This window comes from Bombyx mandarina, chromosome 18, assembly GCF_030267445.1.
Source record: "Bombyx mandarina strain Sakado chromosome 18, ASM3026744v2".
Taxonomy (NCBI): domain Eukaryota; kingdom Metazoa; phylum Arthropoda; class Insecta; order Lepidoptera; family Bombycidae; genus Bombyx; species Bombyx mandarina.
This window is the reverse complement of record NC_143224.1, coordinates 2,091,717-2,111,737: the sequence shown is the minus strand read 5'-3', so window position 1 is coordinate 2,111,737 and position 20,021 is coordinate 2,091,717. Positions and strand designations below refer to the sequence as shown.

At 36.7% G+C, this 20,021-nt stretch overlaps 1 protein-coding gene across 1 annotated transcript in view; it reads right to left on the bottom strand.

The window, feature by feature from the left end:
* Positions 1-3,004: 3,004 nt before the first annotated feature.
* The window catches only part of Brms1 (breast cancer metastasis-suppressor 1-like protein), a 136,139-nt gene continuing 119,122 nt past the window's right edge, over positions 3,005-20,021 (bottom strand). The window contains exon 4 of the mRNA XM_028181426.2: positions 3,005-4,468. Within this exon, the coding sequence (XP_028037227.1) occupies positions 4,235-4,468 (234 nt within the window). The 3' untranslated portion in view covers positions 3,005-4,234. The remainder of the gene's footprint in view (positions 4,469-20,021) is intronic.

Genomic DNA, 20,021 nt, shown 5'->3' with positions numbered 1-20,021 from the left:
ATATTGCTCGGTAGACCGACGGTCCGAATGTTGTTGTTCGGAACTTGTATATATGCAAGCTTATCTTGAAAATGTCGTAAGCGAGATTCAGGCATCTTTTAAATATCTTGTGTTGTATGATGGCTACCGCCACATCACTCCCCTCAAAGACTTGGAGGCCAAGTCATTTAGTTGTAGGTTTACCAACACAGCTTCTAAGGATATTGTGAAATGTATGTGATGTTTCCGTTACTAGGTTAAACTATACGCTCTATTGGATATCTAAAGACGTATTGCATTAAATTATTAATTTTATTATTAACAATATCATAATTTTAATTTAATTTAACTATTATGTCCTGACCAGGATCGTCGAAACTAAAAGTTTTGTTTACTTTTTAGTTCAGTTTATTGATTACCAAATATCTTCTTTTTTTATTGCTTGTGTGGGTGGACGAGCTCACAGCCCACCTGGTGTTAAGTGGTCACTGGATCCCCTAGACATCTACAACGTAAATGCGCTACCCACCTCGAGATATAAGTTCTAAGGTCTCAGTATAGTTACAACGGCTGCCCCATCCTTAAAACCGAAACGCATTGCTGATTCACGTTAGAAATAGGAGAGGTGGTGGTACTTACCCGTGCCTACCACCAGTAAACTCTCTTCTATGTTTGCATGACTAATATTATTACTCAGTTGTTTAGAAGTCATTAATCATTAAAACTTATCAACAATTACCACAATCTGGAGCATCTCATTCATGTTAATAATAACCTTGTAAATGAAACAAAGATAATGATAAAATTTCTTTATTAAATGCAACCTTATTGTTAGAAGCTTACAGCCTACTTATTTTCTAAGCGTGGTGTCATACTGTTCTCGTAAACAATCAGTGAAATCAATATTTCAAACACGATTATTAAAAGATGGACTTTGATATTCCTAGGTTCAGCTTCGGGTTGTTTTAAGGCTAAATTAATACGGGTGCATTACTTGTACATAGTAAGTAAAAATATATAAGAAAATTCTTATAAAATTAAGGCTATATACAAACAATCCTGACAAATGTATGTATGTATACTTGTGTGCTTATCACGGCTACAAAATAATTTATTAGCAACATCAATATCTATCAACATCAAGTATTTACAGGCATTTGTAAAGTTATTTTGTTTTGAATTTTTTATTTTATACCGTATTAATATGAAAATAAATGAATAAAATTCTGGTACTATATATACACATACTGTATATACTGTATATAGACATTTTTAGTCGTACACAATTTATGAAAATAAACTATTTTCAACACATTTTTGTATTTTTTTTATTGGTTAGATGGGTGGACGAACTCACAGCCCACCTGGTGTTAAGTGGTTACTGGAGACATCTACAACGTAAAAGCACCACCCACCTTGAGACATAAGTTCTAAGGTTTCAGTATAGTTACAACGGCTGCCCCACCCTTCAAATCGAAACACATTACTGCTTCACGGCAGAAATAAGCAGGGCTGTGGTACCTACCCGTGTGGACTCACAAGAGGTCCTACCACCAGTAAGAATTCAACTGTAAAGATTAGCTCAGTCACACAGTGGACACGCGGTTGTATGCGTCCAAAGCTCCGAACACTATGCAACATTAAAAATGCACGGGGAAATCGTCCGCCCATAACTAGAGATCAAAATTAAGAGATATCATTTATTTGATATTTTAAGGTATATAGGTATAAGAGAACCGTTTTCCAGCAACTCAGACGCACTGCTGATTAACCCGGTATTAATAAATCAAGACCATGAAATTTTTAAATTACATTGCTGTTTTTTTTCGTTGCACGCGATGTAATGCAAACAAAATAAATCTTTATTAGCTTTTAAAGCATGACGCTAATGGTATGTAAGGTAGCGAACTATTTGTTATGTTATCCCTCGACTTATTAATAATATACCTTCAGATTTATGAAAAAAATAATAATAAAAAAATCATTATAATTTTAAACATATTATATGTTACTGTTACCCTGGAAGAGTAACGCAATCTATCGTCGAATAGCAATGAAGAAATGAATATCAAAAGAACTAGTAAAATCGAGAACGTTCGAAAAGCCGCGAGAGAACGCCATCTATTATCAAACAGCGGTAACACACATCGAAACTACTCGACCTTTCAGGAATGTTCTCGATAATTGTAGAGATGTCGTATCGACTATAAAAGCGTTGCAGAGATGACACGAAGGCGATTAGTAATCAGATCTACTAGAAGCGAAACAGCGAACGGATCACCTGAAGCGAAGCGGAAGAAGTGAATTACGAATTGTAAAGTGTTCTGTAAGTGTTCTTTCTGTGTGTTAAATAGAGCTTTAATTTGTACTTCAGTGGAAGTTTTATTTATCCCGAACTCCAGTGCGTAACATTACTAAGTAGGGTATTCTGTATAGGCTCAAGTACCACTATCCTGAATATTTATATCGCCTAGTTTGTTAGTATCGTTTCGGCTACAAGGGTAGAAGAGGTGTATTCTAAGATGAGTACTGCTGCCCATTCTCCAGTAGTAGGCTCGGTTGGCATAAAGGCCTTTTTTATGATTGAAGGATAACTGGTGGCCCGGAGGCCTTTCCACTTTCACGAGGACAGGTGGGCGAGCAAAGGCTCAGCTAGGAGGGGTGGGATTTGCTAACAGCTACCCGAGCGCCTCCAAAGGAGACCTAACAACTCAAGAGCAGTTGCTTCGCGAATGAATCTACTACCGGATCGGAATCGCGACCTGCTGAGAAGATCCGGCCAGAAACTCGGCGAGCTGATGCATGGGTTAGGTTGCAAGTTGAGCAGAACAACTTATACTGTGTGTTTAGTGCCAGTTTTTAGCTTCTCATTCGCGTAAAAGTTAACTCAAATTTGTAAGGAGAACAGCGCCCTTACGTTTGCCTCACACTGGTATCATGTTAGATCAGTAGTACTACTTTGTATCTTTTCAGTTAGTTGCCTTAATTAAAGCATATTGAGCCCAATGAAAAAAAGAAAACGAAATTGTATTACAAGGATTTATTATAAAAAAAATTATCTGAATCATACGTACACTAACATTCGCTTATCTTTTCATTGTAAATATTTTAAAATTCTCAAAAATTTGCAAAACTTCAATATTAAAATTGTGTGCAATATTTTACACACAACCTTTTCATCTTCCTTTCATTTCACAATTTAATTAGATTATGAACCTTATGTCGTAAGGGATAACGGTCGAATATTACTTTGCCCGGAGTGAATAGGATGTGCCGGTATAATAGGATAGTCTGAACCCGACACTAATTAACAAGAAAAACATGACAATAAGGCTGCTTGTGATGAGAATAAGATTTATAAAAACGATACTGCCTTTGATGTGGACGGTTAACCCTTCTGAACATATTCTTTATTGGCGAGTAGCAAATGTCAGACTTCAATTTTCTTACGGATTAATTCAGTTTAAAACAAAAAACGAGGTACAAATGAAATCAAATCAAATCAAAAATTTAAAATCAAAAATTTTACTGTCAAATTGTCACAACAAATTAGAAAACACTATAAACACAGAAGTTCCATTCTATTATTTATTTACAATTCCATTCCTTAATATCCTTATACTACGATTAAAATATAATTCCAGAGAACATTACAGAGACAGGTCGTAACCGGCGGCCGTATTCAGGACACAAGCCACCAGTAGTTATGGTTGCAGAGTCAACCATTTCTAGAATCGCGTCGTGTTAAGAATGACCGTTTTCGGGTCTCTCCTACACCAATAAAGGTGCTGGCAAGTAAAAAAAAATCTAAGCCTTTTTGTAGCGGGAAAATCCTTAAAGAATGTGCCCTCCCACTAGTAGAGGGAAAGGGGAACCAATGTCAGAATATGCAATAATATTATAAAAAAATGCAAGAAGGATCTTCACCAACTTAAGGTTATTTTAAAAAAAAAATATTCATTATTCTTCGATTATTGTCGAATCGACTGTATGTCATTAAGTTTACATGAATCAAAAACATTTTTAAAAGAAAGATATTCAAACACCTTTTTATTACGGTAACGTTGGATTGACAAAATCAACAGAACAAAAACGAATGAATCGTAGAAAATATGTCTTTTAATGAAGTACGTGTGGTTTTGGACGAAAACTGAAAATAAATTTTGGAAATTTCTATATACACATGATTTGACATCAAGACAGGTTTGCCGATCAATGAAATTTTAAATTTAGATGACGAAGAATTTCGATAACATTACTCAGCCCTTTCTAGAAGTTTCCTGACCAATCTCCAATCTTCCATTATATCGGCGTCGGGTAGCATATACACGACGTAGGGGGGAGATACGGTGACTTGTCTTTTGCGTCTTCTCTTTCCCCACTCTGGGGCGCTAGACCAGAGGTCTACGGTATGCCTTTCTTCTTCCAACTTCCTAATCTTCTCCAGTATATCTTCTTTTAGATTCTCGTACGCCAGCCACTTTTCACTCTGTTGACAAACGAGAAAAATATTAGTTGAATGGTTAAAAAGCACCAATTTTACATCAGCTCACTGGTGGTAGGACCTCTTGTGAGTCCGCGCGGGTAGGTACCACCGCCCTCCCTATTTCTGCCGTGAAGCAGTAATGCGTTTCGGTTTGAAGGGTGGGGCAGCCGTTGTAACTATACTGAGATCTTAGAACTTATATCTCAAGGTGGGTGGCGCATTTACGTTGTAGATGTCTACGGGCTCCAGTAACCACTTAACACCAAGTGGGCTGTGAGCTCGTCCACCCATCTAAGCAATAAAAAAAGAAACTTCATTTTCTAAGTTCAGTGCATAGATGCGTCTTTTAGTGGATTATATAGAAAGACTCGAGGGGTCATTCATTAAATTAATAAATTAATATTATTGCACGATATGTTTTATTGTCAGTTTGTCTATTCTTCACGCCGCAAGCTACAAAACCTGCCACATTCACACAGACTGATGCTGCTCGTTAGCCTATAAGGATAATAAAAATACTACTATGCTTTATTTTCTTGTTGCTACAATGGTTTCAGTTGTCACAAGTTAAAACATTAGCATGTAGATCTCGTGTGAGGGGTTTCGTGGTTATTTATTCAAATTTGTACTGTAGATTCGCGGCTAGAACTCCAGTTGGAGTATGATGTTAATATATTTGAAATATTCTTTTCCGCAGGAGAAAATCGCCGGATCCCCACCCGCGCGGCAGATGGGGTATGTGGGAGTTGAACCTCACTAAAACTGCCGCTCACAACTGGCACCCTACCTCAGACCGGGCCGGGGCTCAGTTGGGGCTATTGAGACGGCGGGTTGACGCAGAGCACATTACATCCATCCCGCCGTCCCAATTATATTTGACATACTAGATCTTTGCTATTTTTTTCTCTTTATATGCTATTTTTTATGGCTATTTATATGACTGAGACTCGGTGTTTATGATCGACTGTTGCGCCAGAGGTCGTGGATTCGATTTCCACATCGGTGATAAACGGGTTTGTTTGCTCTTTGTTTGAGTGTTTATTATCTTTATATTTAAACATATATAATATATGTATGTTTGTCAGTCTTCGACACCCACAACACGGGAAATCCTAAATTGGGAGTATCTGTGCGTGATTTGTTCCCAGTTATTATTATTATTATATACTGTTTTCTAGCACCCATGACGAAGGAGAGTTATAACGTTGGACCAGCTAAGTGTAGACCGAACACCATCCCTTTTTTTTTGCTTACATGGGTGGACGAGCTCACAGCCCACCTGGTGTTAAGTGGTTACTGAAGCCCATACACATCTACAACGTAAATGCGCTACCCACCTTGACCTCGTCCACGCATCTAAGCAATAAAAAAAAATTAAAAAAAATACAAGTTCTAAGGTCTCAGTATAGTTACAACGGCTGCCCCACCCTTCAAACCGAAACGCATTACTGCTTCAAGGCAGAAATAAGCAGGGCGGTGGTACCTATCCCCGCGGACTCACAAGAGGCCCTACCACCAGTGATAATTTTGCGGGTCTGATTTTTATTACACGATGTTATTCCTTCACCGTGGAAGTCAATCGTGAACATTTGTTGAGTACGTATTTCATTAGAAAAATTGGTACCCGCCTGCGGGATTCGAACACCGTTGCATCGCTTCAATACGAATGCACCGGACGTGTTATCCTTCAGGCCACGACGACTTCATATACTGTATGTAGATACAGTATGTACATTTATTGTACAAATTTATTTTTATTCATTATTTAATAATACATGGAACAGTTTTTCTACTTTTTAATAGATCATTCTGAATAATGTTGTTGTATCTTTTTCAGAATTTCTCTAGACTAAAAACAGCATTCTGGAAGACGTCACTTTCTGCTTAATTATACCTGCCTATTATTATATTATTATATTTTTCAATGTAAATTGTGTTTTGGTGCGCCATAAAGTATGCTAGCTCACTCGCTCGTATATTGGCAGGCATATACAGACGAAAGATTGTACATATTTTCTTGGCAACAAAATTAAACGTATAAGCAGCATTAGTGGCAAGTAGCCAGTATCACTTTGCATTCCGTACACAATAGAACGACTATGCTCTGTGTCCCATTAAAAACCCATCTGCTATGACCTGTAGTAACACTTTTACGGATTTATTCTCGCGTTAATTTTATGAATATCAATTTTCCCATGTAACGAATTCTTTATAGTTTTTATGATCTAGACAATTACTTGACGGATGCACTGAATGATTGTCGGTTTAAGCTTAAAAGATAATAAACCGAAGATAAAATTAAAATAGTTAATGAAAATAAATAACTATATGATTCAAAGTTACCACAAAAATGGCTTCATAAAGTATATAAGATACCTTTAATACACCCAAGTTTTCTTCCATACTTTATTATATCGAGGAGTGAAAGGCTTAAGCGACATTGTTACAATTTTACAGAAGAGACATTTAAAGTTTAAAATTTGAAAATTTTCATAACAAAAAAACTCTTCAGCTATTTAAATGAAGTAAACTTAATTGAGGTACAAATAAAAACTGCTGCTGCTAAAAACGGACCTTTAATTACAAAGATAAATGTCGCGTACAGTAAAAGCTCCTTATTTGCGCTACCTTCATTTGCGTTTTCACTATACGCGGATCAAAAAATTGTAACTCAATTCCTATATTCGCGGCTAAATGTTTCTTTATTCGCGGATTTAATAGATACATTGGTACATAGTGAACGCGCTTTTCCATATTCACTGTTTCTGTATTGGCGGCATATTTACGGAACGTATACATAGCTCGCGAATAAAGAAAGAGCTTTTACTGTATTAAGTGAAATGTCGCTTAAACCAAAAAGCGTTTCACCCCTCGATATATAAACTGTGGTTGAAGTTTGCATTGTGAGTCTACACGGGTAGATACCACCATCAACTTGCCTATTTCCAGCCCACTGAGATTCCGATCCGATGGTAGATTCTGCGAAGCACTGCTCTTGCTAGGGCTGGTGTTATTAGCAAGTTCTCACAGGTTGAGCCCGTGAGCCCACCTACCTGTCCAGGCGTAGCTGGAATATAGGCCCTTACGCTTCCAGCGAATACGTAGGGGGAAAAACAGCACAAATATACATTCAAGTCATGTCATAGAAATTGGGTTAGTGTAATGCTACTTGTAATAATAATTATTCACTTTCTAGTTCTACTTGTATGTTTCTAAAAATTACTAATTACTATTATTTACTGTGGGTAGAGCATCTTATGAGCAAGCACGGGTAGGAACCACCACTTTTTGATCGGTATTACCGATATCTTATATAACTGAGACTTAGAACCGCTTACTCAAGGTGGGGGTGACATTAACATTGTTGTTGTCCATGGGCACCGGCAACCACTTAACACCAGCCAGAAAATGAGACCGTTCACGCGGTTAGGCAATGAAAAAAAATACAACAATTTTAAACGGTATTTATATATAATTAATTTATAAACTCCATTTTAACTTTTTTTTTACTTTACATTATACGTGGTAGGTAACTAAAAACGTGGTAGCTGATAATTTGAATTTTTATAGATCAACATCAAAAGTAAAAATCCGAAATATCATGAAATTTAGCGTTTGGTTTAGGTTGGATTAATCCAGGTTCTTCGATCTCGACCTTCCCCCGGGCTCAGCGAGGCATGAAAACAAAACACAAACTACAGGACTGATCGCATACGAGTTTGTTCTAGAACAAAGCGTTCCCCGTGCTCTGTATGTACCTTTCACGCGAAAGCATTGTACGTGAGCGATTTTCGTTTAAAGCAAACAAAAACAAAAAACCGGTTCTCATGTCGTCCGATGTAAAGAGATTCGTAAAAGCTAAACCGAGCTTCGTTTATACCGACGAGGTTTCAACGTGACTCATATTATAATGGAACGATTTGAATTAATTTTACGAAGTGGCCAAAATCGTAATTGTCGAAGTACTTAGTTTTTATGTCTTTACTGCCTTCTTTTTTTACGCCACTGGCTTCGTTCTAACAAAAAAACATAATTAATTCATTGTTTTAATAGCAATTTAAATAGGTAAGGTTTAATCCTGTGACATGATGAATACGTGAAGCAAAAACTTTGTACCCCTTTTTACGAAAATTGCACGGCCGGAGGAGTATGAAATTTCCCACACTTAAACTCGTATAGAATATAGAGAAGGAATGCAGAATGTTAATATTTTTTTTAATTATGCAAAAATAGAACAATTAAATCAATTAAAAAAAACATTAGACACGCTGCCATGTATTTGATACACACACGCACGCATGCTATTTGTTTATTGTCAAGCTTTTCTTATTACATATAGTCTGTGGTCAAATTGAGAATAGATTAAATAATAACACAGGGATTCCTAAATAGGGGCCGGATGGCCGTGTGTGATTTGTTCGCAGTTATTCATTATTTATTTTATTGTTATTATATATAAATATGTTTGAGTTTGTATGTCTCGATGTTGGTTACTCAATCAGGGCAGTAATTAAGTCGTATGAACGCTTGAAAGTTGTAATGGCCTAAAAGATAAGACACCCTGTGCTGTCGTATCGAGCGATGCGCCTGTGCCGATATTCTAATCTCGCAAGCAGCTGCATTTTTTTTTCTAAAGTAATGTAATATACTTGCTTCATCATGAATATCATCATGAATAATATCCACAATGAAGGAACAATATAGTGTAATAAAAATCAAACATGCAAAAACTATATTTGCGTATTATAATATGATAATATACAATTGAGAAATAAACCTCAATTATCAAGGTAGATTGTGGCAATCACGTTGTGATGTCCACGGACTCCGGTAAGCATTTAAGATCGGCTGGGCCGTGAGCTCGTTCGGTAACGCGAGATATTTCTGCTATAATAAATACGACAGTAACGGATCTATATAAATCGACGCTTATAATCCGGGACTATGCAACGTGTCTCATTCATTGTGAATTACAAATTTAGCGCGAGTGACAACGCGGGGCACGTCTAGTCTTACAACAATTGTCGTATGGTTATCACACATGTTCCTTATCTGAATTCCTTATCTATATCTCTAAATATGAAGGTAGACGGTAATCTGAGGTGGGGGTGTCCTAAAAAGACTTGGGAGGGACTGTGTGAAAGAGGATATGCCACAGAAGGGTATGAGTGCAGACATTACGTATGATGGTCCTGAATGGAAAATAGGACAAGCTGCGTCGATCCTACATAGTGGGCAGGAAGACGAAGTTTCTTATCTGAATTATTTTATATGGTTAGTTGAAATCAAAGCCCAGTTTATATTGTTGATTGGACTAATAACTATAATCACGTGATAATCACCGTCCGTTGCCTTAGTTGAAGTCTCAATTATCTTGTACGACAGTTGTCCCACTCTTGAAATTCGACTAAGTGACTGGATCACGGCAGTATAGTGGTATCTTCTCGTGTGAGCTCACGATAAACTCATCATTAGCTCTAAGCCACCGCCACTAAGTTCACTATCAGTTTTAATATTCGTTTTTTTTCACTATGTATGCTGTTATCTTTGATGTGATTGTGCTGAAACTATAAATATTAACCAATATACCTATGATTAAATACTAGAGAAACGCCCTCCGCCAGGAAACTGTAATTTATTATCGATCTTGTTGAATTTTCTTTTATACAAATCTGTAAAAGACACAATAAAAAAGAAAGTAACAAACAAAAAATCTAGTCTTACCTCTTCTTATATTCATGGTTTAGGTACTATTTTGGCGATAATGACTTACAAATAAAAGATAGATATATGCCGACACGGGCTGTTTTGTAGGACTATTTAAGATAAAAATTTCCATTTTATATTATATACATAAGAGTAACTGAAACGGCTTTTGCGGCGCACGCCGAAATAGCTCGCAGATGGCAGATTTTATGCCTTCTTACTTGACACTTATCGTCATATTTTGAGTAATTCACACTATATTTCTATAACGAGCCTATGTGTTACTTTGATGTGGCAGTTATATTATTGTAAAGTTTCATCAAAGTCCATTCAGTACATTCTTACAAACTTTCGCGTTTATAGTATAGGTCGATAATATACCTAGGTGTATAAATTTTTTGGTTTTTTTTGAAAAACAAAGTCAGGCTTACAGTTTTCACCAAAACGCCTGACTCGTTAACACAAAAAACATTATTGAAATTATTAAGTACTATTCTTAGTACTATTATTATAATATTATGCTAAAAATAAAATTATTTTGGAATAAAGTATTCCCCAACTATCGGCAAATACGTCCTGGATTTCGGACAGAAATTCGTTTAACAGCGTAATTGCCCTGGCTGTTGGACAGTTCCTAGCTCTACGGGTCCTCAGCCCGTCCTCCTCATAATAGAGTAGGATGTTCCATTTTTTTACTAAATATGTATGTATTGTGTATTTCATTAAACTATCAAGATGATCATAATCAAAACAAAATGTCAATGGTTTTCACGTTGTCATAAACGAAAATTTTCTGTAAAATAAAACCGTTAGTATGTTGCAGTAATCAAATATCTTCGTTGGTGTTAGTCGCAAAATTCATAAGTTATTAAAAAGTATTTTCGGTACCATTGTGTTGTATTTGTTACCTGAGTTCGTCCCTAAGGGTGATCATCACCCCGTTTTTTTTGCAGATAACGTGCCCTCGACTACCTGAAACGTCTTTACGTTCGATTTCTCTTTTAATTTTAGACTAGTGGTCCCGCAGTAGTCAAAATTCGACTGTAATTAATTGGAATTGTAAGTTTGTACACTATTATGTTTGTATTTTATACTTCTATAATCACAAATTTCGCCAAGACTACACTATAAAAAAATATTAACAAAGAAAAATAATATTTAATCTCAATTTGACAACAGACGTCAAGAACAAAAGATTGACAATAAATACTATGCATACGTGTGTGCGTCAAATACATGGTATGTAGTGTGTGTAATGTTTTCTTTATTGATATAATGTATCTTTTATGCATTATTTAAAAAAAATATTAGCATTGTGCACTTCTTCTCTATATTCTCTATAAGTGTGGAAAATTTCATACTCCTCCGTCCGCGCAAATTTCGTAAAAAGGGATACAAAGTTTTTGCTTCACGTATTAATATATAGATACCACATTGAAGTTTATAAAGCATGAGTTAATTTTTCGTATAAGTTTTAACGAGATGCAATCATGATTTAACTACTTTTGCAACTTCATTCTCCTATTTCCTGCTTTCATTTAAAATTATTATTATACATTTTTAACATTTTAGTTTGCTTGATAATAATAAACGACAACAAATCCCAATAATAATAATGACAAGATCAAACTGTAATTTTTAGATCATAAAATTAATGAATGATAAAATATTATAAAGAGGAAAGATTTGTTTGTTTGTTTGTTTGTTTGTATAGAACAGGCTCCGAAACTACTGAATTGATTTGAAAAATTCTTTCAATGTTTGGAAAGCTACACTATTCCCGAGTGACATAGGCTATAATATTTTTTGAAAAAATTAGGGATCCTTACTAAAATTTCAATAACGTAACCCAAGGTGTAAAAAAAATACCTAAAATATTGTTTACATCGCGTTAGAATAAAATAATGTACAACGACTTTGTAGAACACATTACTATTTCCAAAAGTGTCGCGACAGCATAATATGTCTAACTACATATTATATTATGCCGCCATAAGTGTTCTCTTATTTTAAAAGAGCGGAGCCGAAGCGGGCTGCTAGTGAATGATAAAATTAAAAGTATTGGTTTTAATTATGGGTCATGATTTGTTTGGAACGAAGTTCCTTATGGGACGATGCGGAGGGGTACCCTAACCGGGAAAAAACGTCCGTAACGTAAGATTTTTATTAGTAATGCACATAGTGTACGACTTAACTTTGTAATAACGTACAAAAAATAACATTTTGTATCATTCATTGACCACTATCTCAGAGCGTTCGTTTGCGCCATACACTAACTCTTATGCAAACAACCGTGAATGAAGTGTACCACAATAAGTTCGCACGTTACCGAATGACCGTGGGTTGTTGCGAAACTTCCAGTTTTATTTTCTTTATACCTCAAATAGAATTTAATTTTTTTTTTTTTTGTAATAAGGAACTTCGTTTTTATCCGGTGTCCCACGACACTACACATCTTTTAAATAAAAACCTGAAAACGAATTCTTCATAATGTAAGATCACATTTAATTCAATTAATCATGTCGTTTACAATGCGCGCGAGTAGCCCACCGATCAAAATGGCGGCCGGTCGCTTCCGGGAAACGCTTCGTCGCCTGGCCGGTCGCTAACGCGCTCACTAACGCCATCTATCTCAAGCCGTGTGTGAGCTTAGGTTGAATGACACGTACAATTATGCATTTGCGATTCCGAATTTCCGTTATCCATTTACTTACGAGCTCATGACAGGCCGTGGTCTTCATTTTAGTACATGTAGATTTTATATCAAACAGTATAATAATATATGAGATCCTCAGCATAATTTTTTTTTCCTACCTAAGCTGATAACCTTGAGGGACTATTTCAGCGTAACCTTAACTAGTAGGTGAGCTCACGGGGCTCCAACCGGAGTGATACTAACACTGACCCTAGCAAGAGCAGTGCTTCGCAGAATCTACCATCGGGTCGGAAACTCAGTGGGCTACAGCATAATAGTGGCTTAAGCTTACCATAGTCCATAGTATGGACATAATGAGGTTTGAATTAACTTTTACACTGCTTCGTAGGCAAAAACAATGTTTACAAAACCATCTGTTAACTATACATAAAACTAGTGATAGGACGGTTTTGTATAAATATTTATTATGTTTTAAATAAATTACAATATATAATATAAGCACGGATATGAAAAATTGTGGGTTAGGCCACTTTTGCGCTGACGGCCTCATATTTAAGTAATGCTCTATCTAGTTTAATATTTCAGATTCGCGAGCCGTATTCAAACGGATTAGTGTCGGCACTAGCGGTGATGAAGTTACAATCATCGCGTACGACAACAATTTTCAATACTCTTAATAAAGTAGAGTATGACCACTATAAATTATTATAGTGGTCAACTCAAAGGCGAAACGAATGAAGAGCGAGTGAATGAAGATAAATTCGCACCATTGAACACATACAAAAAAGTTAAGTTTGCCAATCAAACCGCGAATTCCCTAGACAAGACACTCCGATGAAAGAGATCTCGCCGCGTCAATTTTACCCGACTCTTACTTCTGTAAATTTACCACGTTGTCTTTTTTATTTTTTTTATTGCTTAGATGTGTGGAAGAGGTCACAGTCCACCTGATGTTAAGTGGTTACTGGAGCTCATAGACATCTACAACGTTAATGCGTCACCACCTTGAGATATTAAGTTCTAAGGCATCAGTATAGTTACAACGGCTGCCCGACCATTCAAACCGAAACGCATTACTGTTTCACGGCAGAAACAGACGGGGTGGTGGTGACTACCCGTGCGGACTCACAAGACGTCCTACCATCAGTAAAACCTTTTCGTGTTTACCTCAACAAAGATCTGACTATCCTTCAGCATTGGGTGCAGTTCAGACCTCACAGATGGCAATCTGACGATTTCCTCCCAGAGATAACTAAAGGAAGCCGGAGCAAGGCATAGGTCATACGAGAACATGAATGCCACCACCTTGCCTATATCTGCCGTGAAGCAGTAATGCGTTTCGGTTTGAAGGGTGGGGCAGCTGTTGTAACTGAGACCTTAGAACTTAATAATCTCAAGGTGGGTGGCGCATTTACGTTGTAGATGTCTATGGGCTCCAGTAACAACTTAACACCAGGTAGGCTGTGAGCTCGTCCACCAATCTAAGGAATAAAAGAAAAAAATGTGAAATTGACTATGCTTCATTGTCCAAGAAATAATACGCTACAGGAAAAAAACGTAACGCAAAACTACAATAGGCGGCCTTATCGTACAAAGCAGCGATTAGAACTAGTAAAGCCATCACATATTCAAGGACTGTTAGGATATTTATGACTGCACGCTTTAAAAGTAGCTTGGCTGAGCTCTTGGCGTTGTTCTAGGTTATCTGCTTTCAGAAGAAAAATATTATGAGTTAATCTATACTTCTACACTATACACTAATATTATAAAGAGGAAAGATTTGTTTGTTTGTTTGTATTGAATAGGCTTCGAAACTACTGAACCGATTTGGAAAATTCTTTCACTGTTTGGAAGCTACACTATTCCCGAGTGACATAGGCTATAATTTTTTTTGAAAAAAATTGGGGATCCTTACTAAAACTTTAATAACGTAACCCAAGGTGAAAAAAATTACCTAAAATATTCTTCACATCGCGTGCCCTGCGAAAACTACTGATGATAGAATAAAATAGTGTACTACGACTTTGTAAAACACATTATTATTTACAAAAAGTGTGACAGCATATGTTTAACTATTATAGTTATGCCGCAATAAGTGTTCTTTCATTGAAAAAAATAAAACAACGTCAAATATCGTTGAAATTTTTGTTAAAGACCCGAGCGGAGCCGGAGAGGGCTGCTTGTGCTTAATAAATTAAGGTTAATTACATTTTTATAGATCAGATTTGGAACGTAATATATTACGGTGTAACCAAATCTGAAATGCTCTTAATAAAAAAGTACTTGTATGATCTCACGATGTGTAGTATACTGTCACTCAGTTTGAGACATGCGGTCGGAACATCGATCGCAATGTATATCGAATGTTGAGACAGTCATTATACGATGCCATTGAAATCCTCATGTCTTAATGTGGGTCATTTGATTCAAGTTTGATGTCTATGGGGTCTGTGATCAATTTACATAATACATGTTTCTATCTTCATTCGAGAAATCTTAAGTGTTTCCTACAGCACCTGAGCAGTAAGTAACTCAACAGTCGCAACAGTTAAAATAAACTGCAACAAATTTACCATTTGGGTCGACTTCATCTACTTGTATTGAAGCAAACAAAAATAAAAATTAAAACGAGCTCTTAAAGTTTCAATATGCGTAGGTACTTTCGAACATAAATAATTTTATATAGATCCATGTTTTCGCCTTATTTCTGTAATTTATTTTAAACAATCTATTTATACGCTACTAGCGACCCGCCCTCGCTTCGCTTCGGAAACATTAAAACACACATGAAACCAAAAAAAATAAAAAATAAAAAAATAAATAAAAAAAGTAGCCTATGTTCATCAGGGACAATGTCGGCTTCTAATGGAAAAAGATTTTTTTAAATCGGTCCAGTAGTTTCGGAGCCTATTCGAAACAAACAAACAAACAAATCTTTCCTCTTTATAATATTAGTATAGAGTATAGATATAGATTTATAAGCACAATTCGGGTTGTCCTAGATAGAACCCACACAGAGGAAAAAGGAAAAGTAAATTAATTTAACACAAATATTTCATAACGTTTCCAAATCATGTGTTATTTATTAACAGCTTGGTTCGGTATACTATAACATTTATTGAAATAAGTTGATTTTCTATACTAATATTATAAAAAGGAAAGATTTGTTTGTTTGTATTGAATAGGCTCCGAAACTACTGAGCCGATTTGAAAAATTCTTTCACTGTTTCGAAGCTACAATATTCCCGAGTGACATATGCCCTAACCTTTTTGGAAAAAAAATTAGGGATAAGGATCCCTAATTTTAAAGGAAGGAAGGAAGTAAGGACTAAGACTCCAATAAAGTAACCAAAGGTTGAAAAAATGACCTAAAATATTCTTTACATCGCGTGCCTTGCGAAAACTATTGATGATAGAATAAAATAATGTACTACGACTTTATAGAACACATTATTATTTACGAAAAGTGTCGCGACAGCATAAGTCTAACTATTATAGTTGTGCGGCAATAAGTTTTCTTTTATTTTAAAAATAAAACAACGTCAAACATCATTGAAATTTTTGATAAAGACCCGAGCGGAGCCAGAGCGGTTCGGTAGTAATCAATAAAAATTAACTTTTCTTCATTCAATGCTAGGCAGCGGCTTGGCTCTGTCTCTTTACTGCCCCTACTCATTATTATGGGACGTATGCTCGTCTGCCTACAAGAGTAATAAAAAAAAGGAAGGAATAATTACTGATGGCTGAAATTCTTTTCAGTTTCACCAGGACAGGTACCCGAGCACGGATTTAGAAGCAAGGAGTGGAATTCGCTAACAGTGGCGCTAGCGTCTCGGAAGCTAACTAAGCTCAAAGCAAATTGTTTTTTTTCCTACCTAAGCTGATAGCCTTGAAAGGCAATTTTTTTTTTTTTTTTTTTCCACAGGAGAAAATCGCCGGATCCCCACCCGCACGGAGGGTAACCTTAACTAGTAGGTGAGCTCACGGGACTCAAACCGGAGTGATGCTAACACTTTGACCTGACCCTATGATGACCCTACCAAGAGCAGTGCTTTGCAGAATCTACCACCGGATCGGAAACGCAACCCACTCAGAAGATATGGTAGGCAGCGGCTTGGCTCTGCCCCTGGCATTGCTGACGTCCAAGAGCGACGGTGACCACTTACCACCAGGTGGGCCGTATGCTCGTCTGCCTACAAAGGCAATAAAAAAAAGATCCGGCGAGAAATTCAGTGGGCAAGCAAATTGATTCACCAACTATCGAATCAGAATCGCGACTCGCTGGGAGAATCCGGTGGGAAATTCAGCGGGCTGATGTTTCATCGGCAGTTTAGATTTCACATCAAAATCGAGTTCGATGAGTATGATTATCAGGATCTCTGAGCCTGCTCCTAAATTTAGACCTCATCATCATCATAGGCCTTACAGCCCAGGGTGGGCCTTAGCCTGTCTCTCCAGACTGCTCTGTTCAGGGCTTTCATAACCGATAACTTTGAGGCCGTGCTCTACGCCATCTAACCATTTATCTAATTTTAGACCTGCAAGCGTCTAATATGTGCTAGTGGACAACCTTATATCCACTCGGATGAGCAAAGACGAAGGTGACTGGGTGCTGCGTGAAGTAATTTCAAGGAGAATAAACAAGTTCTGTTTTTCATTATGTAGAAAGCTTCTATTACTAGTATTTCTTTGGAAAATACACTTTTATTTAACAAAATGTCAGCAAATTTGTTAATTTATGTGGTATTTATGTGGATGTGTACATGTATATGATATATATTATGTGTGTATATTATATGTTTATATTTTAGTCGACCGGTACACCGCGTGTAATATGTTTCCTAATGATTCTTATTCACCTATGGTTGAATGGAAGAGATCGCTCTTAGCGATAAGACCGCCAGTTGTACTTTTTTGTATTTAATGTTTTACACCTTTTTTTGTGTACAATAAATCACACTCTTTCTCTCTCTGTCACACAAAATTTTTTACTCAACGGAATTACATTGATTCAAGAACTCTCATTTCTCAAGATGGGTCATGGAAACTTATATTATATTATAATATACAGTACACGCCTAAATACAGACACAAGAACACTATGTTAATGAGGAATAAATTTAGTACACGACATTTTGGGTTTCGCTTCCGCAGTGACGGAACTGATGTCGACAATTTTGATGTTGCTCGGATTGAAAACTTCATTAAGTTCACTACATCATTAGCAGAGTCATCTAATTGATAATATTTATTTATATATATTTTCATATGTACATATTTATGTATATGTATTTATTTAAGTACGGGTATTCGTATCTATGAATATTATGTATGTTATATATATATATATATATACACACATATGTTTAAGTAATATCACCTTCACACTACACCTACCAAGCTTCATCTCTGCACTCCCCTAAGGTAGACTGTCAGAGAATGCCTATGGCACTAAGTCCGTCTTTATACTGTCTAGTATATAAAGTTATAAATAAATAAATAAATTATTGTTATTGGGAATGTTTTAAGTGACCCGGCAATTACCATGATCCTGCCCATTTCTGACGCGTAAAATCATTCGTTCCTGATGTAAACAAATTAGAATTCAATCTTATGTTTCAAGGTAGGACAGCTCCATATTATAATTCTATTATGAAAAAAAAAACTTCTATTAAATAATCTACCATACATTACTATTTCAATTAAGGTACTCAATTATTATTTTATCATTGCTTCGTATCTATGGTAAAACATATTATGTACACATATATTATATCAATAGCGTAACACCGTGAACTAATATTACACAATATTAATAACTGAATATTTATAGGCAACGAGTTAATTAAGTTTCAATACTTTTTTATCACACGCAAAGATCTGAGTAAGTGATTACCATAGCTCATGGACATCGGCAATATCGGAGACACGACCAAGTTGCTGCCTAAATAAAGATTATATTCAAACCAATTGCCAATGATAGCCCATGGGAAAGAGAGAATTGTGGATGGATTTTTTTTATGAAGAGCAGTTTCGAATAGGATACGCGATACAAAGTAAAATGAAATCAAATATCTCTTAGTTTCTCTCAGAGGTTCCACGTACGTAATTTACTATGTTAGTGTCCAGGTCAAACACATTTTTAATTGCGTCTGTAGACGAACGACCAAACTGTTCGCTTGGTGGTGAATGGTTTCCGTCGCTCAAGGACGTCAGCAATGACGAGGACACAGCCAAATCGCCGCCTGCCGTTAAGTAATCCCTGCAAATTTGGCTTGCAAAACGACAAGTCATAGCGCTCAGGAAACACCGGGGATGGAAGGTCAATCCAAAGCTGGCAGGTACGTGGTAACAAAAAATATCTGGAAAGGCATTGTGAATGAACGCAGTTTTTATATTTAGTATGAATGAACTTTCCTCTGGCGATGAGGTGAATAAGAAATGACTGGATCATCTCAAACAGAAGTTGCGGAGTGCTCTCTAAGTCATAGATACACTGTGGTTCACCTAATATGTAATGGTTTCGGAATTCCATAGACATCGTGATATGAATACTGATAGAAGTCTGAATACTTCTGTACAAAGGCTGTCTACCTTTGGAAATATAAAGCTTGATTGCTTCGCGACAGTGACAAACAGGTTGGTGGTATTTATCCATGTTGGATCCAAACTGCTATAGTTGATCCAGAAAAAAAATTTGCCTTAGTTGCTCCACTAGGTACTTATGGCAGCAACTAGAATTCGAAAGTGGGACAGGAAAATAGGTATAGACACTACGAACGGATCACAGGGAAGTTTGCACAGCCGTTCCTTCGGATAAATATCCGTGTAGACTGTTTTAAGAATATAAGGTTCTCTATGGGTGCTAGTCAGGCTCTCAACAATCTGTTACCAGAGGATCCTCAGCTACTTCGGTCATATTGCCCGCCGACAGTCAGATAACTTGGACAAAGTGATTGTGACGGGCAAAGTAGAAGGAAAGAGACCCCGCGGCCGATTACCTAGCCGTTGGTGTGATCAAGTAACCGCTCTAACTGGGTTGCCAGTCGCAACCGCCATTCGAGCAGCTGAGGACCGGACGAGATGGAAACAGCTCACGAGACAGGCAACGGTCAAGTTTCAGGGACACGACCTTCAGCAATGAAGAAAGCGACGAAGAAGAAGAAGAAGAATGGGTGCTAGGGACGCTGTTCC